The sequence below is a fragment of the Eretmochelys imbricata genome, chromosome 3 (assembly GCF_965152235.1).
Source record: "Eretmochelys imbricata isolate rEreImb1 chromosome 3, rEreImb1.hap1, whole genome shotgun sequence".
Lineage (NCBI taxonomy): Eukaryota > Metazoa > Chordata > Testudines > Cheloniidae > Eretmochelys > Eretmochelys imbricata.
The window spans coordinates 16,281,432-16,307,533 of NC_135574.1; the positions used below are offsets into that span (position 1 = coordinate 16,281,432).

Sequence of the window (26,102 nt, forward strand, 5' to 3'; positions counted from 1 at the left end):
CGGTGTAGTAGAGAATCTTTAATAACATGAGGTAAACGACATCAGCATTAAATTGGGGAAACACCACAACTAGTGTTCATTAACCAAACCATGAGCAAAGACCCACCCCAGAAAATTGGGCCACATCCTTTCCCTCGGGTTCTTGAGTCCCAGAACCCAAACGTCTCTTGAGTCCAACAATCCACAAATCACCCAAAGTCCAAAAAGTCTAGCCCCAGAGTTCAAAAGTTCATCTGCAGAGTGTTACTCCCCAGTCTGGCTAAAATGTGCCTGTGTGTGGGGGAAAGAGGTAAGGGGCACCTTACGTGTCCTGAAGCTGACTGCCCCACAGGGCTCTGCTCTGCTGTCTCACGAACGGCTCTGCTCCACCATGACCGGCTCTGCTCAGCTCGCCATCTCACGAACAGCTCTGCTCAGCTCGCCATCTCACGAACAGCTCTGCTCAGCTCACCGTCTCACGAACACACCGCTGTCTCACGAACAGCTCCGCTCCACCACACGACCGGTTCTGCTCTGCACAGCTCACCGTCTCACGAACAGCTCTGCTCACCTCGCCGTCTCACGAACACTCCGCCAGCCTATCCACGAACAGCACCGCTTTACTCTAGATCTTCCTGCTCCCCACTACTTGACACAGTGCTCAGTGATTTCAGCTCATAGTAGTGGGAGCCTTAGTGCTGGTGCACCATAAGGCCAAAGCGAATGCAGCACAGTACCTGTAGCAAGACTCTTAATAGACCCAAAATTAGCTCTGACATTCCACAGGGGAGAAAGACAGAGGTGCAATTGGTGCTTCAGGCCCTCACAAAGGGACCCACACCACCAGGTACTAATACCTGTCTCAAGTCTCTCTACATTCACAGAGTTTTGGAACCCATGTCCCTTGCCTAGCGAGTGCTACTCAGTTGATGGTGAGTCCCTCCATCATAACAAAAGGCCAAGTACAGTTCCAAGCACAGTTCCAATAATCAGGGTAATAACAATTTATTCTTCCCGCCCCAATAACAGAGACACTGGGGATCCCACAACAGCCAAAGTGACTATTTGGGCAGTTATGGCCTCATTCTAGGCGGGGTGGGTGTGCCTATGCAAATGAGATCAGCCCCTGAAGTTCTTTTCCACAACTTGCCACACCTCACCACCAGATGTCAGGGTGGAGCCCATCCTGACTCTGCTTACATCTGGAAACAAGTGCCCTTGTTAAGAATTCATCACCTCGCTGCAGTTTCCCTGCTCGAAATCATAATCCTGTTTGTAACAACACAATTAGTTGCTGTGGAGATTATGACGATGTCATAGAGAACTATGACTTTGGGTGGGGAATAAACAACAGATTTTCTTACCACCCGCCCCTTCCCCAACATCCTCTTTGTTATGCAAGTCTCCTCATTAATGAAGAATGAGGAAGTCCCCTCTGGATTATACAGCAGTAAGAGTATCTTAAAACCACAGAAAGAAAAGGAGTACTTGTGGCACCTTAGAGACTAACGAATTTATTTGAGCATGAGCTTTCAGCTCACGAAAGCTCATGCTCAAATAAATTCGTTAGTCTCTAAGGTGCCACAAGTACTCCTTTTCTTTCTGCGAATACAGACTAACACGGCTGTTACTCTGAAACCTGTCATTCTTAAAACCACAGTTTCCCATGGAACGTCAGCAGCTGTTTTATGGATTGCGAAACTAACAGGTTTTTACATGGGCCTCTGAGTTCATAGGACATTAGTGAACATTAGACTACTCCCAAAAGCTACAGAACATGAGCTTGTCCAGTAAAAGGTGTGTTTTCAGCTCTTTTATGCCTGCACATACCTGATGAACTTGGAGAGTGAGCTTTAATACAGGAAGACTATTAGGACAGTGAATGATCCACACATCATTACAGAAGAAGCAAGCACACACTATTCACCACAACCATCTTGAAATCAGAGACGGCCCCAAGCCCCAAATCAGCAATCACTGTGCTTTGGTGCCACTCAGACCCAGCCTGGAGCTTGTTTCTCTAGCTCATGTCTAACTGGAGATTTAAAATTGGAACAAGGTTATCACAGGGCAAGTGCAACTTAATTCAAGAGCATTCAGAGTCCCGGGGAATGAGGAGGCGGCAGCAGAGATGTTATGGTTTAAAGGAGAAAGTGGAAGAGTCTGCTGTTCAGCAGGGATGCTACTTGTTTCCCAAGGCAACTTGGGCCTTCAACTCTCTGTGACCCAGCCTCAGGCAGTTGTATCAGGCCAGAACTCCCACATATTGCCACATTCCTTTCAGTCCCATTCACTCTATTCTTTCTACCAGGCCAAGGATTTCATTATCCCCATTCAACCTGTTTGCCATATCTCCAGTGACGGCACAAAGGTGGTCTGTTTTCAATCATTAATGCTCTTTGTTATGTAAGAGAAGGAAAAAGAAGTGACTTTACAAAATAGAACCAAAGAAACTCTGTTAGGGCTTGCTTAGGAGGGACAACTGACCCTGCCTAGGGGCAGTGCACTCTAGTGGATAAAGAACTGGACTGAGAGTTAGGAGACCTGGATTCTGTTCTATTCTATTCCCAGCTCAGTCACTGGCCTGGGAGGTGACCTTGAGGAACTCACTTGACCTCTCTGTGCCTCTGTTCAGTGGTTTGAGCATTGGCCTGCTAAAACCAGGGTTGTGAGTTCAATTCTTGAGGGGACCATTTAGGGATCTGTGGCAAAAATTGGGGATTGGTCCTGCTTCAAGCAGGGGGTTGGACTAGATGACCTCCTGAGGTCCCTTCCAACCTTGATATTCTATGGTTCTGTCTTATTTCAGGAGTGACGTCTTCAGGGTAAAAGCGTGCCTCTCGCTGTGTGTTTGTGCAGCGCCTGGCACAGAACTCTGAAGGCACGCTATTAAAGTACACTTGTCTCCATAAGAGTTCAATCATAGAATCATAGAATCATAGAATATCAGGGTTGGAAGGGACCCCTGAAGGTCATCTAGTCCAACCCCCTGCTCGAAGCAGGACCAATTCCCAGTTAAATCATCCCAGCCAGGGCTTTGTCAAGCCTGACCTTAAAAACTTCCAAGGAAGGAGATTCCACCACCTCCCTAGGCAACGCATTCCAGTGTTTCACCACCCTCTTAGTGAAAAAGTTTTTCCTAATATCCAATCTAAACCTCCCCCACTGCAACTTGAGGCCATTACTCCTCGTTCTGTCATCTGCTACCATTGAGAACAGTCTAGAGCCATCCTCTTTGGAACCCCCTTTCAGGTAGTTGAAAGCAGCTATCAAATCCCCCCTCATTCTTCTCTTCTGCAGGCTAAACAATCCCAGCTCCCTCAGCCTCTCCTCATAAGTCATGTGTTCTAGACCCCTAATCATTTTTGTTGCCCTTCGCTGGACTCTCTCCAATTTATCCACATCCTTCTTGTAGTGTGGGGCCCAAAACTGGACACAGTACTCCAGATGAGGCCTCACCAATGTCGAATAGAGGGGGACGATCACGTCCCTCGATCTGCTCGCTATGCCCCTACTTATACATCCCAAAATGCCATTGGCCTTCTTGGCAACAAGGGCACACTGCTGACTCATATCCAGCTTCTCGTCCACTGTCACCCCTAGGTCCTTTTCTGCAGAACTGCTGCCTAGCCATTCGGTCCCTAGTCTGTAGCGGTGCATTGGATTCTTCCGTCCTAAGTGCAGGACCCTGCACTTATCCTTATTGAACCTCATCAGATTTCTTTTGGCCCAATCCTCCAATTTGTCCAGGTCCTTCTGTATCCTATCCCTCCCCTCCAGCGTATCTACCACTCCTCCCAGTTTAGTATCGTCCGCAAATTTGCTGAGAGTGCAATCCACACCATCCTCCAGATCATTTATGAAGATATTGAACAAAACCGGCCCCAGGACCGACCCCTGGGGCACTCCACTTGACACCGGCTGCCAACTAGACATGGAGCCATTGATCACTACCCGTTGAGCCCGACAATCTAGCCAGCTTTCTACCCACCCTATAGTGCATTCATCCAGCCCATACTTCCTTAACTTGCTGACAAGAATACTGTGGGAGACCGTGTCAAAAGCTTTGCTAAAGTCAAGAAACAATACATCCACTGCTTTCCCTTCATCCACAGAACCAGTAATCTCATGATAAAAGGCGATTAGATTAGTCAGGCATGACCTTCCCTTGGTGAATCTATGCTGGCTGTTCCTGATCACTTTCCTCTCATGCAAGTACTTCAAGATTGATTCTTTGAGGACCTGCTCCATGATTTTTCCAGGGACTGAGGTGAGGCTGACTGGCCTGTAGTTCCCAGGATCCTCCTTCTTCCCTTTTTTAAAGATTGGCACTACATTAGCCTTTTTCCAGTCACCCGGGACTTCCCCGGTTCGCCACGAGTTTTCAAAGATAATGGCCAATGGCTCTGCAATCACAGCCGCCAATTCCTTCAGCACTCTCGGATGCAACTCGTCCGGCCCCATGGACTTGTGCACGTCCAGCTTTTCTAAATAGTCCCTAACCACCTCTATCTCCACAGAGGGCTGGCCATCTCTTCCCCATTTTGTGATGCCCAGCGTAGCAGTCTGGGAGCTGACCTTGTTAGTGAAAACAGAGGCAAAAAAAGCATTGAGTACATTAGCTTTTTCCACATCCTCTGTCACTAGGTTGCCTCCCTCATTCAGTAAGGGGCCCACACTTTCCTTGGCTTTCTTCTTGTTGCCAACATACCTGAAGAAACCCTTCTTGTTACTCTTGACATCTCTCGCTAGCTGCAGCTCCAGGTGCGATTTGGCCCTCCTGATTTCATTCCTACATGCCCGAGCAATATTTTTATACTCTTCCCTGGTCATATGTCCAACCTTCCACTTCTTGTAAGCTTCTTTTTTATGTTTAAGATCCGCTAGGATTTCACCGTTAAGCCAAGCTGGTCGCCTGCCATATTTACTATTCTTTCGACTCATTGGGATGGTTTGTCCCTGTAACCTCAACAGGGATTCCTTGAAATACAGCCAGCTCTCCTGGACTCCTTTCCCCTTCAAGTTAGTCCCCCAGGGGATCCTGGCCATCCGTTCCCTGAGGGAGTCGAAGTCTGCTTTCCTGAAGTCCAGGGTCCGTATCCTGCTGCTTACCTTTCTTCCCTGCGTCAGGATCCTGAACTCAACCAACTCATGGTCACTGCCTCCCAGATTCCCATCCACTTTTGCTTCCCCCACTAATTCTACCCGGTTTGTGAGCAGCAGGTCAAGAAAAGCGCCCCCCCTAGTTGGCTCCTCTAGCACTTGCACCAGGAAATTGTCCCCTACGCTTTCCAAAAACTTCCTGGATTGTCTATGCACCGCAGTATTGCTTTCCCAGCAGATATCAGGAAAATTAAAGTCACCCATGAGAATCAGGGCATGCGATCTAGTAGCTTCCGTGAGCTGCCGGAAGAAAGCCTCATCTACCTCATCCCCCTGGTCCGGTGGTCTATAGCAGACTCCCACCACTACATCACTCTTGTTGCACACACTTCTAAACTTAATCCAGAGACACTCAGGTTTTTCTACAGTTTCGTACCGGAGCTCTGAGCAGTCATACTGCTCCCTTACATACAGTGCTACTCCCCCACCTTTTCTGCCCTGCCTGTCCTTCCTGAACAGTTTATAACCATCCATGACAGTACTCCAGTCATGTGAGTTATCCCACCAAGTCTCTGTGATTCCAATCACATCATAGTTCCTTGACATCACCAGGACCTCCAGTTCTCCCTGCTTGTTTCCAAGGCTTTGTGCATTCGTATATAAGCACTTGAGATAACCTGTTGATCACCCCTCGTTCCCAGTATGAGGCAGGAGCCCTCCCCTCACAGACATTACCAATCACTCCTGGTAATGTGTCTCTTTAAGTCCATACTTGCAGATTTAGGTTCAGACAGCTTGACCATATTCTTCACGTGCACAGAAAGTGCTTCCTTTACCTCTTGTCAAAATGACTACTTGTTTGGCCTCTCCTTGCTCAGCCTTCCTGGTTCAGAACCATACTTCCTCTTTCCTGCTTAATTAGCATGTCCACAGTCTATCTCACTTACCAAACAGTCTGGTCTGCTCCCGTGGAGCTGAGTTTCATTTCCCTTGTGAAATCCTTGACAGTTAGTCAAGCAGGGACATGTTATAGAGTGCTTCCAATTTTGCCACCACGAGGGCAAGGATGGGGTACCAAAACCCCTTGACTGTGACAGAAGACATTTTAGAAACCCAGGGCCTGATTTTCCGAGGTGCTGAGCCCCCACAGTGACAAATGAAGTCAGATGGAGCTACAGGGGCTTGGCCGTTCTGGACATCAGACCCCAGGTATTAAGAATGCTCCTTTTTAAAGAAGAACTGCAAAGCAAGCATGAGTTAAATCCAGGTTTTTCCACTATCAGCTAAAAGTCCCGTATATCAGAGAGCATTCAGAATAAAAATAAGTTAACTACCCCTTTTTAAAAATCCCTCAGGCTTTCTGTTGGTATGGCTCAGTTCACTGTGACATTACAAGTAGCATGGGGTTCAGTGGGAGATTAGACATGTTGGATGTCACACAAAGTGCCAAGTTCACAAAGGGTTAAATCATTTACAAAAATTAAAGCTTATTTCTGTGTTGAATAGCCCCAACCACTTGGCCAGCGAGAACACGGAGTACAGAAAGCCAAGCTCCAGTTTTGTTATGCACCTTGCCTTTAAAACAGTGAAACATTAATCTGTTGGCTGAACACTGGTTTTATTGCCAATGTCTGAATGAAAGGGCAGCAATCAAGGCCCCAAGGAGCTGTTTATTATGAAACTAAACTGGTTACAAAGAACTCTAACGCTATTAAACACACACGAATCACCTCACTTCTCAGGCTAAACTGCTCCAAGCCAAACTTGGCTCAATAGGGCCCATGGTCCTAAAATCTCAGACATTTCAAATGTTATTTTCCTTCAGATAGAGACTGGGATTAAAGGTTGTTTTATTATATCATCCAGCCTAACCCCTTGAATCAGGTCTACCTCCTGCATCTATTATATCCCCTTATGTACCATCACCGTGGTAAGTAGCTCCAAGTACGTCGACTTCGGCTACGTTATTCACGTAGCTGAAGTTGCGTAACTTAGATCGACGCCCCCTCCCCCCCGGCCAGTGAAGACCAGGACTAAGGCTATGTCTACACGAGCAAACCTACAGCAGCATAGCTCTACTGATACAGCTGTGCCGCTGTAAAAGTGCTTGTGTAGCCACTCTACGCCGACTGGAGAGAGCTCTCCCGTTGACCTAATAAACGAGCATTGGTAGCTACGTCAGCAGTCGAAGCTCTCACACCGACATCGCACTGTGCGCATAAGCACTTATGCCAGTAAAATTTATGGTTTTAGAGTAACAGCCGTGTTAGTCTGTATTCGCAAAAAGAAAAGGAGGACTTGTGGCACCTTCATCGATGAAGTGAGTTGTAGCTCACGAAAGCTTATGCTCAAATAAATTGGTTAGTCTCCAAGGTGCCACAAGTCCTCCTTTTCTTTTTAGTAAAATTTATGTTGATCAGGGGGGTGTTTTTTGCCACCCCCAAGCTAGATAAGTTTTGCCGATGTAAGTGGCCGCGTAGACATGGCCTTCCACTCTTCCCCTACGCTCATGCTCCCCAGTCACTTTTTTGAACGTCTCAGTGATGCCTCATCAGTCACTTGGGTGTGGCCAAAGATCAGTGAAAAGAAGGCAACAACGGAGCTGGATGAATGATTGTTTTTCCATTTTGCCTCCAGCTCCCGGGGAAAAACAAAACAAACAGACAAACAAACAAACGTGGTTCCAGTTGAACTGAATCCTAAACATTGCACAAAGTTTTGGCAATTGAAATAAAAAATCTGTTCCATTTGACTGGAAATGGATTTTTTTCCAGTTATTTTTAAATGGCTGGATTCACAAATGACGACAGCAGCAGCAGGAGCCACCCACCTTATGACTTTCAGTCCAGGGGTTAGGGCACTCACCTGAGATGTGGGAGATCCAAGTTCAAGTCTTTGCTCCAAGGACTAATTATTTATAAAAAAGTGGAACAGCTCCAATAGGAGAGAGAGAGAATGGGAAGTAGGCACCTAAATACCTTTGAAGATCTGGGCCCCAGTGGGATGTGCCTGGACACCTAACTCCCACTGCATCACTTACCTGCATCTTTAGGCAAGTAGATACCTTTAAAAATCTGGCAGCTAAATCACTTAGATGCTTTTGAAACTTTTACCCAATGATTATTAGGGCCTGGAGTGACTAAGGGCAAGTCTACACTAAAAAATCAAGTCCATGTAAGTTACCTAGAAATACAGCCACTGCAGTAAAATAAAATTGATTTTTCATGGCCACACTAGGCTCCTTCCGTCGGCGGTGCGCGTTCTCACCAGGGGGCTTCCACCAATTTAAACAGACAGTGCGGAGCATTGTTCGCTGATGGCTCTGGGCTGTCAGCCGCCAGGGGCTGACAGCCAGAACAGTCAACTAGCGTCTACACCAGGGGTCAGCAACCTACGGCACACGAGCCGATTTTTAATGGCACACTGCTGCCTGCCGGGTCCCAGCCACCGGCCCTACTCAGCCCGCTGCCAAACCCAGGCTTGGACCCCAGCAGGCAGCAGTGTGCCATTAAAAATCCTGCCCACCCTGACCCGCTCTTCTCTGCCCCCCTGCAGGGGGCAGAGTGAAGATGCTTGGTCCCGCCAGCTGCTGCAGGGCAGGCAAGGTCCCCCTCTCCCCAGCCATGCTGGGTTCCTGCCCCTCCTCCTCTCCCTCCCTGCTGCCGATCAGCTGATGGCCCTTGCAAGGGAGGGGGAGAAGCGCAGCTGCATCCGGAGAGGAGGCAGAGAAGAGGTGGGGACAGGGCCTTGGGGGATGGGGGTGGAATCAGGGCATATCCCCTCCAGCCCCCTGCCGTGAGCCGCTCTAGGCAGGGAGCACCCCCATGACTCCAGCCCAAACCCACAGCCCCCTGCCCTGACCTCTGCACCTCCCTCACACACACCCAGCCCTCTGCCCTGACCCCTGCACCCCCCCTTCAACACCCCCCACCCATGCCCTGATTCCTGCACCCCCCCACATTTCCCCAGTCCTCTGCCCTGACTCCTACACCCTCCTCACACCCCCAGCCCTGACTCCTGTACTCCCACACATACCCAGCCCCCCCACCCCATGCCCTGACTCCTGCATCCCCCCACATGCTCCCAGTCCTCTGCCCTGACTCCTACACCCTCCTCACACCCCCAGCCCTGACTCCTGTACCCCCCACACATACCCAGCCCCCCACACCCCATGCCTGACTCTTGCACCCCCCCCACATTCCCAACCCCAACCTGAGCACCAAACAGGAGCTCTGCACCCCACCCCACCCCCACAGTCCCACCTGCACCCCTTGCACCAAATGGGAGCTGCCCAGGTAAGCACTCCACACCCAAACCTCCTGCCCCAACCCTGAACCCCCTCCCTCATTCTAGCTCCTGGCCAGATCCTTCACCCCCAGCCCTGTGCTCAGTGCATTCCCACCCTCAGCTCAGCGCAGAGAGAGAGAGAAAGAGAGCTAGAACCAGGGAGAAGGTAGGTACCCACTCTATGTGGGCAGGGCCGGGAACCCAGACCGGCAGCGGGCTGAATGGGGCCCTGGCTGGCAGGAGCCAGCGGACGGAACCCCAGACCGGCAGCGGGTTGAGTGTCAGCAGGCTGAGCCGCTCAGCCCACTGCTGGTCTGGGGTCCTGGCCGTCAGCCCTGCCCAGCCTGCTGCTGGCCCGGGGTTCTGGCTGCTGGCCCCTTGCCAGCCGGGGTCCTGGCCACAGGCCCCACTCAGTCTGCTGCCAGCCTAGGTGAACGGAACCCCAGGCAGGCAGCGGGCTAGCAGCATAAGATCAGCATTTTAATTTAATTTTAAATGAAGCTTCTTAAACATTTTGAAAACCTTTTTACTTTACATACGGCAATAGTTTAGTTATATAATATATAGACTTATAGAGACCTACTAAAAAAGGTTAAACTGTATTACTGGCACGCAAAACCTTAAATTAAAGTGAATAAATGAAGACTCAGCACACTACTTCTGAAAGGTTGCTGACCCCTGGTCTACACTTGTACCGTGTGTCGGCCTAAGTACATCGACCTAGGTGCTATGCCTCTCGCAGAGTGGGAGATATTAGGTTAGTGTAGTGGGCAACTTACAGCGGCAGGAGCAACATTGTATTGAAGACGCTCACAGAGTTGAGTTGACGAAAGCTGCCTTACATCGACCTAACTCTGTGGCACAGACCAGGCCTAAAGCAGAGAAGAAAATAAAAAGGGCAATAGACAAATTGTAAACAGATTTCATTGCGTGTGCAAATTCCCTCTTAAGAAGGTGAATGGAAAGCCTGGTACTCCTGGTTCTGTAACTATGAGAGCGGTTGTCACCACTAACCAGCTCTTACATCACTAAACGGTTAGACTTCTGTTGTTTGTGTTTTACCTTCCCATTTGGTAGCAGTAACCCTAGAAACTCCCTCATTATGCCATCAACAGTAGCAATGATCAACAAGCAAATGGAAAACCTGAGCAAAGCACCAATTCAAATGGGATTAATTTAAACATTCTCAGTCATCTGCCCAGAATGAGTTTCCCTCAGAGCTGGTTAGCTTCACAATAATTCAAGCCTTCCCTACCCTAACTTGCCATGGCCCTTTCACACCCTAGCAGCAGAGAGTCTTTCAAAACCTTGCAGGTGATACACCTGTTCTTCTTCGGCTGCCACAGGGTGGCTCATACAAAGGCAGAGGAGCTAGAAAGAGACAAGAAAATGGCACGTGCCCAAGGAGCTAAAACCGGCCTTGAGACAGTCCTAAATGATGCACTTATCACAGTGGCTAAAATAGGCACATCCTTTACCCCGACTGTGAACAGTGTTTGATACTAGCCCAATGGCATCTTATTGCACTGCACAGATTAAGCTGAACCACAACTGAATGTAACTGGTTCCAGTACTCAGCTGATGTGGCCTGTTGGCCCGCATTAGGATGTTATCTGGGGAACCCTATTGTTCTCTATGAGCTCATGGTCCAGACGCTTCTGCAGCCACTTGACGAGAGATGGTCTCGTGACAGCAGAGGCCCATCTCCCAGTGGATTATTCACACAAATACTGTCCATATCTAAAAAGAAAAGGAGTACTTGTGGCACCTTAGAGGCCAAACCAATTTATTTGAGCATAAGCTTTCGTGAGCTACAGCTCACTTCATCGGATGCATACTGTGAAAAATACAGAAGATGTTTTTATACACACAGACCATGAAAAAAAGGGGTGTCTATCATTACAAAAGGTTTTCTCTCCCCCCACCCCGCTCTCCTGCTGGTAATAGCTTATTTAAAGGTTTCAGAGTAACAGCCGTGTTAGTCTGTATTCGCAAAAAGAAAAGGAGTACTTGTGGCACCTTAGAGACTAACCAATTTATTTGAGCATGAGCTTTCGTGAGCTGTGATGAAGTGATGAAGTGAGCTGTGGCTCACGAAAGCTCATGCTCAAATAAATTGGTTAGTCTCTAAGGTGCCACAAGTACTCCTTTTCTTTTAACTTATTTAAAGTGATCACTCTCCTTACAATGTGTATGATAATCAAGGTGGGCCATCTCCATGCTTATCTAAAGTGATCACCCACCTTGATTATCATACACATTGTAAGGAGAGTGATCACTTTAGATAAGCTATTACCAACAGGAGAGTGGGTTTGGGGGGTGGGGAGAAAACCTGGATTTGTGCTGGAAATGGCCCACCTTGATTATCATACACATTGTAAGGAGAGTGATCACTTTAAATAAGCTATTACCAGCAGGAGGGGGGGGGGGGGGAGAAAACCTTTTGTAGTGATAGACACCTATTTTTTCATGGTCTGTGTGTATAAAAACATCTTCTGTATTTTCCACAGTATGCACCCGATGAAGTGAGCTGTAGCTCACGAAAGCTTATGCTCAAATAAATTGGTTAGTCTCTAAGGTGCCACAAGTACTCCTTTTCTTTTTGCGAATACAGACTAACACGGCTGTTACTCTGAAACCTGTCCATATCTAGTTATCCCTACACTCTGCACTGTATCCCAAGACTGTGTCATAGTTAATTCACCAATCGGATGATATAAAACTATCTGGAGGGTAAAGTTTTCAAAAGCACCTAAGTGACTTACAAGGAGACTTTGGCTGTTTGCTAGTTTTAAAAAAATGCGGCTCGGGCTTTGAAGTCACTTAGGCATTTTTAGAAATTTTACTGGAGATCAAATCCCAGCAAAACTAACACGCCACTGATTGGCTGAGGCAGATGTGGTAAGAGCAACAGTACACAAGACACCATTTTCAGTGGGACGCTGTTGCAGAAGGTTCGTGTGATACAAAAGGCCACTTGGGCAACGTCCTTAACCGAGGCTTGAAACTAGGAGAGCAGTTTTAACTAACAACCAGTGAGGTTATCACCAGTTTAGAATCTCAACTGCAGCCTCCTAACCTGTTGAGCTGACAACTCTGATTAGTGTGATGCAACAACCCTGCCACAATGTCACACAAGCATGTAGTGTGGGCTGGCAGGAAGGCTGTACATTGTTTAGCTGCTACAGAATGCAAAACCTTATTATGGGAGGTGGTTGGGCAGAGGGTGATCCTGCTCACAGGCTGTTTGCTCTCTTGCCTGGAGCAACCAACTCAGATTATTTTAAGATTGTAATTCTTAGCGTCGTTTACTGGACTAAGTGGAAAGACGAATACTTGAGACCCTCTGATGGAAGGCTCTATAAATGTGTTAGTCTCTAAGGTGCCACAAGGACTCCTCGTTGTTTTTGCTGATACAGACTAACACGGCTGCCACTCTGAAACCTGCCACAGAAGCAAAGAGCTTCCCATAATGCTTCTGGCAGTCCAAGTAAATACAATGGAGCTTGAGCTAGTGAGAAAGTGAAGGCATAGATCATAACCATCACCGAAACTGTAGAATCAGTCTCTATGACAGTTATCTGGGGAAAGGGCCTAAGTAACCGGGAAGACCTAATGGAAGTTGATGGGAGGAAGGCAATAGGATGACCAACCTGAAAGCAAAGCTGTTGTAGGGGCTGCCTGAAACCTAAAAAGGCTGGATTAGGAGGGTAATTTCCTACCTGAAGCAAGTGGTTCAAACATCCAGAACTGAAAATAGGGGGTGGGAGGAGGCATGCTAGAGAAGAACAAAGTGACTATGAGCGTAGCTTGTAAAGGGGGGATTTGTTTTAGAGCACTAGATGATGCAGGGAATTGGATGTAAAAGCTGTACGTCTCTAGGAAGCTGGCTTAAACCTACTCCCATTTGATGGCAACCAAAGTTGCACCAGCTGATAGTTCTTTGGGGTCAGCCTGATTGACTCATTAAGCCTCAGTCTGTACACAAACCTTCACAAAATACCACCACCGGCAGAGCAATGCAGGGAGGTTTGTACTCACTGCATGCACTGGACCCGGTCTATGGCTAGACAGAGGGCTTCAGTCTCCAAGACTATCAATCCAGCACTAGAATTCACCTTCTTCCCCCTTTCCTGCCCCATAAGTTCCCCTAAAAGATTCCTCATCAAGCTGGTAGCCACAGCTACAGAATTACATCACTTAGATTGCAAACAGGGCATTCTTTCAAGGGGTTTGTTAGCTTCTCTAAGGCAGTGCCCCCTATCTCTGCGGGGGTGGTGTTCAGTACTGGCTCAGGTGTATCAATTACAAATTACACACCTATCAAAAGTACACGCAAGATTGACAAGCTGTTGCCTGGGCTGTTACTTTAAATAACAGGAAAAACTGTGGCACAATAGGAATAACTACACTGTATGGGCCTTGTGCTATCTCAAACGCAACAGAGACTGGACAAGATCGAAGGGTGAAAGGGAAGGAACAATTCAAAACAGACACACCTCTGTTCTGGCAAAAACAGCCCTGTTCAATTTGTACAGATGGAGATCAACAGGGAGGGGTAAGCCACAAAGCTCTCCTTGTCAGCAGCAGTTTTCAGACAGCTGTTTTGCTATTTCAGTTTTGTCTACGCTTCACTGGTTTAACCACAGCTTCAACCACACAGGGCAGTGAAATTTCAAAGTGAAACAGCAAGCAGATTTCTTTCCCATCTCCTTTGATGTCTAAATATCTGCACTTGACTTACAGATCCCACAATAATCAGCTGTACCCATAAAATGAGACAGAGTTCCAGCCAGGCAGTGTCATTTATATGGATTTTTGGGGCTTCACTTTGTGCCTCCAGGCCATGAATGAATCAGTCCTACCCAATTGCTTGAGACTGTCTCTACAAAGACCTGGGGATGTTTTAGTCTGAAGCTTCCACATGCATTATGGGGTGGTAATATCAGTGTGATAAATTGAACGTTGACTACCACAAACACACGCTGGCCACTGACCCATCTCCCCACAACTTTGCATTCCAAATCTCTGAGCAGCTCTAAGCTGCTACTTTTAAAAGACGGCCTTAAAAAAGGTTTCTTCTTTGTTCCATTTCCCCAGCAGAGAGCCTCTATTGGTTGAGCTGGGAAATATCCAGTCCTGCACTTCAGACAGGCTTATGCTCATCAGGTTAGGAAAAATAGGGAGCTTTATATCACTGGAAAGGAAAGATTCCCAGTTTTCCAGCATTCATCTTACTGTGGGAAAGTCCTCAGATAGTCTGCTTTCAAAGTACTCCACGTATATACTGAACACCTAGTTTAGGTGATAATTATAGCTCCATTTTACTTTAATATCTACTAAGCCTGTCTCCTCTAACTGAATCCTGGGCTCTCCTAGTACACCCCTAGCTACCCTGGGGTCCATACACTAGAGTTCCTTAACATGGCTTGATTCAGCCTTTGAAAAAATGTAGCCACCCACTAGCCAGAAACCAACATGAAAAATCTCCCACAATTGAGGGGTAACTCAGTGAGAAGTCTCCTCCCGCAAACATGCTGGGAACAAAAAAGGATGCAACATTTTACCAAGGTGAGATGTGTTCACCTCTGCCTTTGTTGTTTACTACGTGTGCTGCACCAGACTTAGCCTTCTAGTGGTGGCAAGTTACGTTCAGTCTCAGGTAAACAGAGGTGCAGCAGCCTAACCTGGCGGCACAGATCACCTTGGCTAGATGCTTGTTCAAGAGGAAAGTGTGGCACAAGGCACCATGCCTCACCTCTGTGGCAGTCCACATATCCAAAACCATCAACACAAATGAAGAGAAAGTATGAGCTTTCTTGGGTATGAATTTAATGTAACAATTTCACTTAAGACAATCACCCATTATGCCTAGACCACGTATGCAGAACTTCAAACCAGACTACATCTTAGAACTAGTTCAAATGCCCCACATCAAAACTAGGGCTTACTGAAACAGATTCCAATCATCTTATTTATAGCAGTGATTTGGAGACATCCAGCCCACAGAGCGAAGCATCACAGAAGTTAACACAGAAGCATGTCAAGTAACAAACATCTAGTATTTATTAATAAATTAGTACACTGGAAGGCAATTTTTCCATATCAGAACCTCCCCTCCCCTCAACCTCACCCCATCCCAAGGTAGCAAATGCCATCCTTGTATTATAGTTCTTCAAGCTGAACATATTACAGACTGTTCATTATGGGAGCATAACAGTTGCAAATATAATCAGACCGTTCTGGTTTTGCTTTTTTTTTTTTTTTTTTTTTTAATAAAAAGTGAAGTGTGATTTAAGAGACCACTAAGACCAGGTAAGGTCTTCGGAACCTTACCTATTAGCCAACACCTGTATAAAAAAAACCCCAAACAAACAAGAGAGAACTGTAAAAGCATAGCTCAGGAAGTTTTATGATCACAAGGAGAGTGTCACCACCAGGGCTCTCCCTCACCTTCCACAGTTCAGCACCAGTGCTGACTGAGATGATTTATTCAGGGCCTGCTTATCTCTTAAGTTGCAAGGCAAGATACTTCTTGTTGCGTGTGGTACATTCAGCTGCAGGCCAAGTGACTTTGTTATAGTCTTGAAGGCTGGAGGAATTAAGCCATTTATTTTCTTTAAAACATTTCTGCTTTAGCTTAAAGGAGCACAAGTAATCAAGCATTTTATGCATTGTCCAGGTGAAAACCATACAATAAATAACTGTGCTAGTAAAATCTCCGCAAGGAAAATGAACCATACAATAGTACATTTAAAAAAAGTCAGCTCAAGAAAAAAAATAAAAGCTAGTTGCATTAGAGAGTAACAGATGAAACTCAATTCTCATGTTTTCCTATTTTCCACCAAGGAGAAGAGGGGACAAGGGGAAAAAAAAGGTTTGTGAAGAGGAAAGCTACTTTGGAATAAGACAGATATGACAAAAACTAAAATGAGTTAAGAACTATTCCAGATTCAATGTGTAAGTTACACCGGATTTGTGGTCTTTCGTTAATGACATGTTTTAAAGTGCATAAAATGACTGACTGGAATGAAAACAGAAAAATAATTCAGAAGGGGACAGAGGGAACAAAGATTTTAATTCTGAAAGTTAAGCATAAAAGGGGCAATGTTTGCAAACTGCCCCTTCCACAAACGAGAGAGAGACCTTGAAGAAAATACTGGCCATGTATTCTACAAAAAAACAGCCTGCATATTGTCACTCATCTTTAATGAGTGCCAAGCTAGTACTAGCAAGATTCAGAGTGCGTGGTGGCCATTGTCTACAATAGATCGGGAAGATGACTATAGACAGAGTCCAGCAGTGTTTGGCTGGCTTCCTGGCTCTTGACTCCAGCAATTTCAAATAGCCTGTCCAGCTTATCCTCTGCCTGTGGAATCTCTTCAATCACATGGAGCTCCTCAGGAGTTAGGATGTGAAGCATATCGTCAAAGATGGGTTGCAGGTCACAAGGGTCCAACCGCACCTGACGCAACACTGTGTCTTTCTTTTCTGTGAAGGGAAGAAGGGACCGATGGTTAAGGCACCATTTCCTGGAAGAGCATTCTCCCAGACAGGAGACAAACAAACAAATAAATTCACACCTTGGAGACCTCACTCCCCATTCCCTGCCTCTAGGAAGCAGGTCACAACTTGCGAAGAACATGAAAAATGTGGGTGGATGTTAGTCACAGAAACTAGAGATGGAGAAAGCCTATTGAGTCACCCAATCCAAACCTCTGCCACAGCAGCATGGTTCCCCAGAGCATATTTGCTAATGCTGAATTACAAATATTAAAAATCACAGGGAAAGAAGAGAGGCCAAAAGCCAGGGAGTGCTACATTCTGTTGGTTTCAGTCGTTTTAAAGGGTCAGATTACTTTGTGTCCTCAAGTGTAGATGATTGGGTTAGGTTCCAATGAGTCATGCTTCAAATTACAAGTTACCTTAAAGGAAGTTGGTTTAAAAAAAGAAAATGTACGACCTGGAATTCATGCAACAAGGAAGAGGCTCAAGCAAGAAGGTCTCCCTTCCTTGGGATCTCTCAGACATCTGATCTCCTAATACTGACTAGGAAAGAGGCAAGTGTCATGGGAATAATAAAAAAAAAAAAAATCTCCAAGGAAAATCACCATGTTGAAACCTACTCTGTTTCAAAGACAGCAAATTTAAAATAAATTCAGGTATGACCTGCCAATTCTTGTGGTTTTATAGCCACGTTTTCCTATTTAAAAATCTCCCCCCCACCACCATGTGTTAAAAACCTTTACAAAGGGAAGGAAATTCATTGACTGAATACCCAGGGAATACAGTAAAAATCAACTGTAAAGTTGGACCTGGTGAAACACCAAATAGCGTCAATGGGCATTTTCCTTTAATGAAAATTCGATCAGTAGCCATGAAGACCCTAAAAAGCCATCTCCAATCTGAGAGATCTTAGATGTTATGTACAGCAATAGTAGACAAAATTTGACAGAAGAGTGATTTTTAGGTTGAGTGTCCCTTTAAAGCACTTTGTCCTTTCTACTCAGGTCTTTATACCATGTCTACAACAAAGGTATCTGGTACCTGAATCCCCATATCAAGTGCCTATACTGTCAACTCATAATAGTCTCTCCAATTGATATTCAAATTGTATTTATTCTAGTGACAACATACTCCCAATAACTCACTAATTTCTTCTCCACATATCCTGGCTTCCTAGTTTTACTGGATGCAGCAAAGAAGCAGTAACCCTTCCTATGGTCAGACATTAGCACTTTCCACCTTTTATATTGTTCTGAAAACACATTTAAACATGCAGACTAGCATGCTGACTTGGGTACCTTTGGTAATAAAAGAGCCTGTTCGGCTGAGTGGAGAGGAGCTGCTGGAAGTCGAATCACAGCGCAGAAGAGGTTCAGATTCATCGACAAAGAAGCCCTTGTTCTTCTCGCAAGGAGACTGTTCCACGGGGAGGATGGTGGCATCAGGAAGTTTCAGATTTGGACTGGCAACGGGACCGAGTGGGCCAGGGCTCACTGGAAGGGCCAGTTTGTCAGGTTCTAGCTGTGAAGACAAAAGTTGATTATGATTTGTTACGCAAAACCTAAAGCAAAGTTCACATTCAGAACCATTTGCATCTCAACTTACCAAACAGGGACAGAGGCCAGGACATTAATATTGTAACTTTATAGGTAGACTCTAGCCCCTTCTCAGTGGAATTCAGAGTAAACACGTAATAGCTCTACCTTTTAACAGGATTCACAATATTCTGATTGACTTCTCCACAAGGAAAACTGAAAGTGCCTAACGTGAATGGCCTGTTCTCAAAGGAATTTCTCTCCCTACATCCTACTGTCCCAGTAAATAGGGAACAAAGCAGAGAGTTCAAAATGATGGGGTCTAAATTAGCTGTTACCACTCAAGTAAGAGCTCTTGGAGTCACTGTGGATAGTTCTCTGAAAACATCCACTCAATGTGCAGCGGCAGTCAAAAAAGCTAACAATGTTTGGAACCATTAGGAAAGGGATAGATAAGACAGACAATATCATACTACTACTATATAAATCCATGGTACCCCCACACCTTAAATACTGCATCCAGTTCTAGTCACCCCATCTCCAGAAAGATATATTAGAATTGGAAAGGTACAGAGAAGGGCAAAAAAATGAGTAGGGATATGGAACAGCTTCTGTATGAGGAGAGATAAAAAGACTGGGATTTTTCAGCTCGGAAAAGAGAGGACTAACGGGGGATATGATAGAGGTCTATAAAATGATGGTGTGGAAAAAACGAGTAAGGAAGTGTTATTTACTACTTCACATAACACAAGAACCAGGGGTCACCCAATTAAATTAATAAGCAGCAGATATGAAACAAACAAAAGGAAGTACTTCACACAATGCAGTTAACGTGGAACTCGTCGTTAGGGGATGTTGTGAAGGCCAAAACTATAATGAGGTTAAAAAAAAAATTAGATAAGTTCATGGACGATAAGTCCATCAATGGCTATTAGCCAAGAGGGTCAGAGATGCAACCCCACGTCCTAAGTGTCCCTAGCCTCTGTTTGCCAGAAGCTAGGAATGGGCGACAGGAGATGGATCACTTGATGATTGCCTGTTCTGTTCATTCGCCCTGGGGCGCCTGACATTAGCCACTGTCGGGAAGACAGGATACTGGGCTAGATGAACCATTGGTCTGACCCAGTATTGCCATTCTTATGTGGTGGAAAACCGTTACCAGTATTTGGTGTACTTACATGTGTGTCCCAGAGCGTGTCCAAGTCCAAGTACTTGTGTTAAAAGCAATTAAAAATATACTGGCCATTTAGTATCCGATATACATATTCAAAGGTGAGTCACTATAGCTTATCTTCATGTTCTTTTCATTCCTTTGCATGGTTAACGGAAAGAGAGAGAGAAAAGCCCAAGATGGCTTGCTGATACCAAGAGTCAGGATTCCACAGCTCCAAAGTAAACATACAGGCCCCAGTTTCTCACTATGGCTAAGCTGTGCTGATGTACTGGAGAGCAGCAGCTGCAGGGAGCAGGTTGTAGCTCCCCCATTCAGGGCCAACCAGCTCTGGTCAGAGGCTCCATGTACCACAATAGTGGGTTCAGGAATAGCTGAGCTCAATTCTGCCACACTCCCTCATACCCCAACCCACCGCGTCTTCTTATGGCAGGTTTGGAAGGGACTTGTGTAGGAGCTGGTGCTATTGCCAGCACAAATTCCCACTAACTGGGAGGAATTATTCACTGGAAACCACTGGCCACTTAGTGTTGCATAGCAGAATGGAGACCCACAGCTATACCTCTATGACCACAGAGCACTCAATGGGGTTGCACAAGTGTAACTTAATGGAACACCCTGAACAGTTCTGTTGCTGACGCACCAGACGAGAATCTAGCTCCCGCTCCTAGAGCTGAAGATATTTTCATTAAATGAAGTGCAATTTTCAGCTACTTTTCAGAGTTAATCACATTTTAAATTAGTCATTTATTTGGCCAAACTGTGTCTCCTCCCCAAAAATACATACACCTGCTCTAAAAGTTACACTGTATTTAACTCCACTATGGGCTTACTCACAGATCTTAAAGCCAGAAGGGACCATTAAATGATCAACCGTCTGACCTCCTCTGGAGCACAGGCCATTAAAATTCCACCCAGTTATCTCTCTTATTGAGCACAATAACTTGTGTTTGGCTAAGGCGTATCTTCCAGAAAGACATCCAGCCTTGGTCCGAAGACATCACATCAACCTATGGAGAAGCCACCACTTCCGTGGGTAGGTCATTCCAATGGTTAATCAACCTGAGTGTGCTTATTTCTAATTTGAATGTCTACTTCCAGTCATCAGTTCTTGTTATGCCATTCTCTGCTAGATTAAAGAGGCCTTGAGTAACCAGTATTTTCTCCCTGTAAAGATGCCTATACACTAATCAAATCACTTCTCAATCTTTTTCATAAGCTAAATATATTGAGCTCCTGACATCACACCGGAAAGCATTTTATCCATTCCTCAAATAATTTGTGTAGCTCTTTTTTTGCATGCTCTCCAATTTATCAACATCCTTTTTAGATGTGGACACCAGAACTGTATGCAGCATTTCTGGACTCCCATTTTCCTTCATCTAAACCTATAGGTATTGAGAGCGAGATTTAGGCAACAGCACTGTTGAGAACCAGAATATCCCAGGAAGGACTAGGACTGTTCATACTCAGTTCTTTTGGTCCCAAGTCCCATATCTTGACTCATTTCACTTGGTAGCAGAAAGTCCAATTTCCAGATGGAGCCAGTTTTATTTAACTTGCGCACACGAATAGAGAATAGGGAGCATAATACCACATGCAAGGCAATTTATATTCCATGGACTAGCTAGATACACAAGCAATGAAGCCCATTTAACTATTCCACTAGATAAATAATAAAGGCTCAAGGTATTGATTTAGAATCATATTAAGGCAACTTCTTAGCATTGGTAGCCCAATAGCATTTCATAGCCACACCCGAACCCCACTCTCTAGTATACAAAGGAAGTATGGAACAATGTTCGCATGCTGTCAGATTGTTTAACGCAGCCCAGCTCTGCTAGGCATTTTAGGTGTTGTATTAGAAGAAGGAAGCTTGCTCCACTCAGCCCTCTGCATATGCTGGAAATGGTAAAAGGTTTCTGGTATTAGCTCTGCAGACTGACCCCCTAAGACATATGACAACTGCAGTCACTCCCTCACATTCATACAAATGTCTTATGCACCTAACAAAGAGGTACTTGTACACACTGTGCGGTTCTCAGGAACTCTGCACTGATCTTTAGTACTGTGATTCACATTAATGTAATTCTACATTCTGCGTGTGCAAAGCATTTACTGCCTACAAATGTCCATTGAGCCGCCCACCTCACTTCCATCAATTCATGAAATTAACTTTCAGTCCTGTTCCACTGTAATAAAAGGACTTCTTTCAGCAGGAGACAGGGGATTGTTCTACTTCAACATGTTTTGCAATATATTTACAGTGGTGATTGATTAAAAAAAAAACCAAAACACACAATTTTGTACTCTCCATTAAAATGCCCTGCATGATTCTGCACGATTTGTTCACAAGATTTAGACTACTGTTCTTTACTGGCATTCTTTTTCTCAGTTGAGAATTGGTCTAGTAAACCTGGATGCTTCCAACACAGCATCCTACAGGACAGGGATTTTACCTTTAAAAATAATTTGACAGTGGGGCTAACTCTTCCAAAACATGCAATTTGCCTGCTCAATACCCAGGTGCAAGCCTATTTTTACCCACAAGAGAGGTCTGAAGAACAAGGGGCATGAAGAGACAAGACTGAAAGGATCAGAGATGTTGAAAACTTAATGCCTCCTAACACTAAACACCAAATAAATCACAAACAGCTGCTAAAGCATTCATGAAAGGGTGGTTTTCTAGAATGTAAAAATCCTCAGAGCCTGACCTGTTCTGAACACACTGTTTACTTAATAAGCGAAGTACACAGGATTCTGGGATGTGTAGTTAATGTTTAAACAGTGAGGGAAAGAAAGCAGAGTGAAGTGACAGTGTTTAGGAGGAGAGTAAAACACTGCTTTGGAGAACTATTAATAGACTGAGTAACTTACATGAACCTGCTTGCAAGATTTATTTTTAAAGCACTAGTCTAGAAAGGTGCTGTCCACTTCCTGACCTAAGCTGGGTTCATGGTGTTGCATCCAGATGAGCACTGCCCCATGGGTAGCTATGTTTCAGAAGCTGGAAAAACAATTCCCGTATACAGTTTATCCAGCACCATGGGCTCCTTGGAGAGTGAACACACTCCTAGAATCTGTGCCCAACTGATCATAAATAGTCTCCTGGGTAAGGTTTCAGAGTAGCAGCCGTGTTAGTCTGTATTCGCAAAAAGAAAAGGAGTACTTGTGGCACCTTAGAGACTAACCAATTTACTTGAGCATAACCTTTCGTGAGCTACAGCTCACTTCATCGGATGCATAAAGTGGAAAGTACAGGGAGGAGATTTTATATACACACAGACCATGAAAAAATATACATTGTAAGGAGAGTGATCACTTAAGATGAGCTATTACCAGCAGGAGAGTGGGGTGGGGGGAGAGAACACACTGGTCTGGGATTCTGGAGATCTAGATTCTATTCCCAGCCTTCCTGCGCAACCCTGGCCAAGACAGCTTCTATGCCTGGGCTACCCCATTTGTGGAAAAAAGGGGGACAATACAACCTACTCACAATTGGTTAGAGTTTATGGATGCTTAGACAGAAGGTACTATGGAATTCCTCTGTTTTCTCATTCCCTTTTACCATTCTACAGGGGAGCCTCACATTAGTTATTGTAGTAAGAGTCTAATGATGATAAAAGCAAATATCTGTAAAGCGCAGAGGAGGCAAACGAGCTCTCTCACTACACTGGGAATCACCATGTCTAATCAGAGAGGCATTCACTACCACTGACCCGCAGTTACCTCACTAAAGCAGTTACACATTTGGTTTTCACACTGAAACCAACTAATGGCTTTGACGAATCAGTTACCCTCTGCAACGAAACAGGATTAAATCGCACCAATTTTTCTAAGTTTTTTGCAATGTAAAACTTCTATCTTCCACTTTTCTGCTATTCCAGGCTCTTTAACTTCCAGGCTCCAAGGACTTGAGTGACTGCACCTCCCGCTATGTCTGTTCAGTCCCTAAACGTTGTGGCAATGGGAACTGGCACCAAGGCAAAACAGATAGCTTCAAGCTTGCTGCCCCAGACACGATGGATTAGTTCCTAGCTGGGAACAGAGAGGCAACAATTTTTAAAAAGCCCTAGAAGGCACTTAAAATGGCCTACTGAAATACACAGGACTTGTTTCCTAAAGACAGCTGTGAGGACCTTCAGCCAACAACCATCTGCTGACAGCATCCCTACAGCCTGTATTTTTACAGCTGGTGCTTTATTTTGGCTGAAAATGTTTGCATTGGCTTTATTACACTATAGTACTAGATCATCTTCACAATAACTTATCAGCCAGCTGAACTGATCTTTATGTATTAACATCCGTGAATAATATGAATGTACTTATGCTCATTCATTTATAGCCCCTTCTAGAGCACTCATCATGGTACCTGGGCGACTCAGCCAGCAGCGTCTGAAGTTCAGTGATCTTAAATATAGAGGGAAGACCAACCTATGCCTGAACCACCTCGAAGGTGAACTGTAAAACCAGAGGAGAAACACTGATCCCTGTACCTGAACATCCTTGCCCTCTCCTCCCACCTACCTCCATCGGGCAACATTCAGATGAAACTGTCAATTCTTTCCCATTCGTGATGACTGCCAGCTCTTCCTGGTTTATTAATGGTATCCCAGAATTCATCATATTGTTGGACCATATTAAAGAAGTTCTGTACTAAAATCACAAATGAGTTTGATTCCTCATAGTTTAAATTCCAGGGTATTACTAATTAAGAGGTCCCTTGGTTTTGGATACTGTTTCTTTCCCTCTGTGTGAAACTTGCAAGCTGTTAATTGTGTTAGTACATTCTAAGACAGTCTGTTCTCAAAGCAATTCTTTGTAATAACTACTCACACAGAGAGAGACTCAAAACAATACTCTGTAACAACAGAAACAGCACCCAGAGACTCCCCGCCCTTTTGTTGTATTCATCTCGCTTTGTTAACAATTGTGATTAAAATAGAGATAGAGAATGTATGTGGATGGATGCTTGGTGTGGATAATAACTGAATGATCAGGGAGGTGCCAGCCTAAGAATCCAGTGTCCATCAGCTGAAGAAGGCGTCAAGTGGAAATAACCAAAGGACTCCTGGAGGGCATACTGGAATCCACCCAACCGCCTCAAGAATGGGAGAACTGAAGAACAAGATAACATCTGGTAGCATGGAGACGTCAGGAATGTGCCATCTGCTGATTGATTCAGCAACAGCATGATGAAGCAATTCCCATAGTCTGGCGTAGGAAGAAATTCCTATAAAAATGGACTCTAGAAAGTGAGAACTTTGGGGTCTGATTCTGCAAACCAACTTCCAGGAGCATCAGATGAGCATCTGACAAGGCCCTGCTCCCTCCTTGTGTCCAGGCCACCTGGCCAGTGGCTTGGCATGAGCAACTCTAAGGCTGGTAACTATGATAACCTTGCAAAACGTGTGTGTGTGTGTGAATCAATATGAAATTGAATGGAATGTTATAGCTATAACTAACTGCTTACTATAATTCTTTCTGTATTCATAATAAATGTGGCATTTTGCCTTTTCCCCTTTAATAAGAGCCTGCTGGTTTTTATTTTATTGGTATAACAATATTGGCACATCACCGGTGTCTCCACAGTTACAGAAGACTTAGATTTGCTAGGTGGGGAATTTAGCAAATGGTGCTGGACTTCTACTCATTTTAACTTTGCATCCCCCTTTTGGATTATTCCTTAAATTTAGCAATAGCTTTTAGAAGCACATGGTGGGACAGACAAATTCACCCGACAAGTGCAAGAAAAACTACTACTTCAGGGCTCTTAACTCTAGCTAGAAAGATTATCCGGTCCACCTCATGCAATGAACCTTTCAGTTTTCTGTGCATGTCAGCAAACTGCCACGGTCTCTTACATCAAGGGTAATTCTATGACAGCCAGGCCCATATGACTCACTGAATACCTTAACTTATAGAAATGGAGGGCTCTGGAAGTTAAGAAAAACACTGGGCTCAGCTAAATTCAATTCACATTTGTACAAAGCGGCAATTCATACTGGGATGTCTGAGGACTCAAGTGACCTCAAACGTGCATTTGCAGCCCCCTCATGGAAGGGAACAGTCAAGGAACACGTTTCGACACAATAGCTGTTTGGATTTTTGCCCCTAAAAGACATGTGTTGCACTCCCCGCATTCCCTCGGCGGGAGTCTTGTTGTGGGTGCTTCGTTAAGGAACGCATCAAGATTCTTTCTGCTGTCTCTTCACCTTACAGAGACCTTCAGACAGCATAATGGGTTTAAAATTTATATGCAGCTCATGAACAAGCGCTAACAGATGAATCTGGCTCACTGGAATCAGAACAGCACTTGCGTTGTTTTTGTTATTAAACTACAATGAGGGAAATTAAATGTTGGGACCTGATGATTAAGAAGAAGCCTGATGGTAAGTTTTAATTAAACAGTGCATTATACTGGCTAATTGCCTAATGCCAATGAAGAAACAGCTACCTGTAGTTTGGTTAAGCAAAAGTTTTCTTGCCTAACACACACAACTGTAATTTTCCTGGCCAAT

The 26,102-nt window shown here is 45.1% G+C and overlaps 1 protein-coding gene across 1 annotated transcript in view; it reads right to left on the minus strand.

Annotated features, from left to right (window-relative positions):
• Positions 1 to 15,621: 15,621 nt before the first annotated feature.
• TNFRSF21 (TNF receptor superfamily member 21) overlaps positions 15,622 to 26,102 on the minus strand; it is a 69,647-nt gene continuing 59,166 nt past the window's right edge. The window contains exons 5-6 of the mRNA XM_077811529.1: positions 18,174 to 18,396; positions 15,622 to 16,860 (exon numbers count right to left, since the gene is read on the minus strand). Coding sequence (XP_077667655.1) covers positions 16,631 to 16,860; positions 18,174 to 18,396 — 453 coding nt within the window. The 3' untranslated portion in view covers positions 15,622 to 16,630. The remainder of the gene's footprint in view (positions 16,861 to 18,173; positions 18,397 to 26,102) is intronic.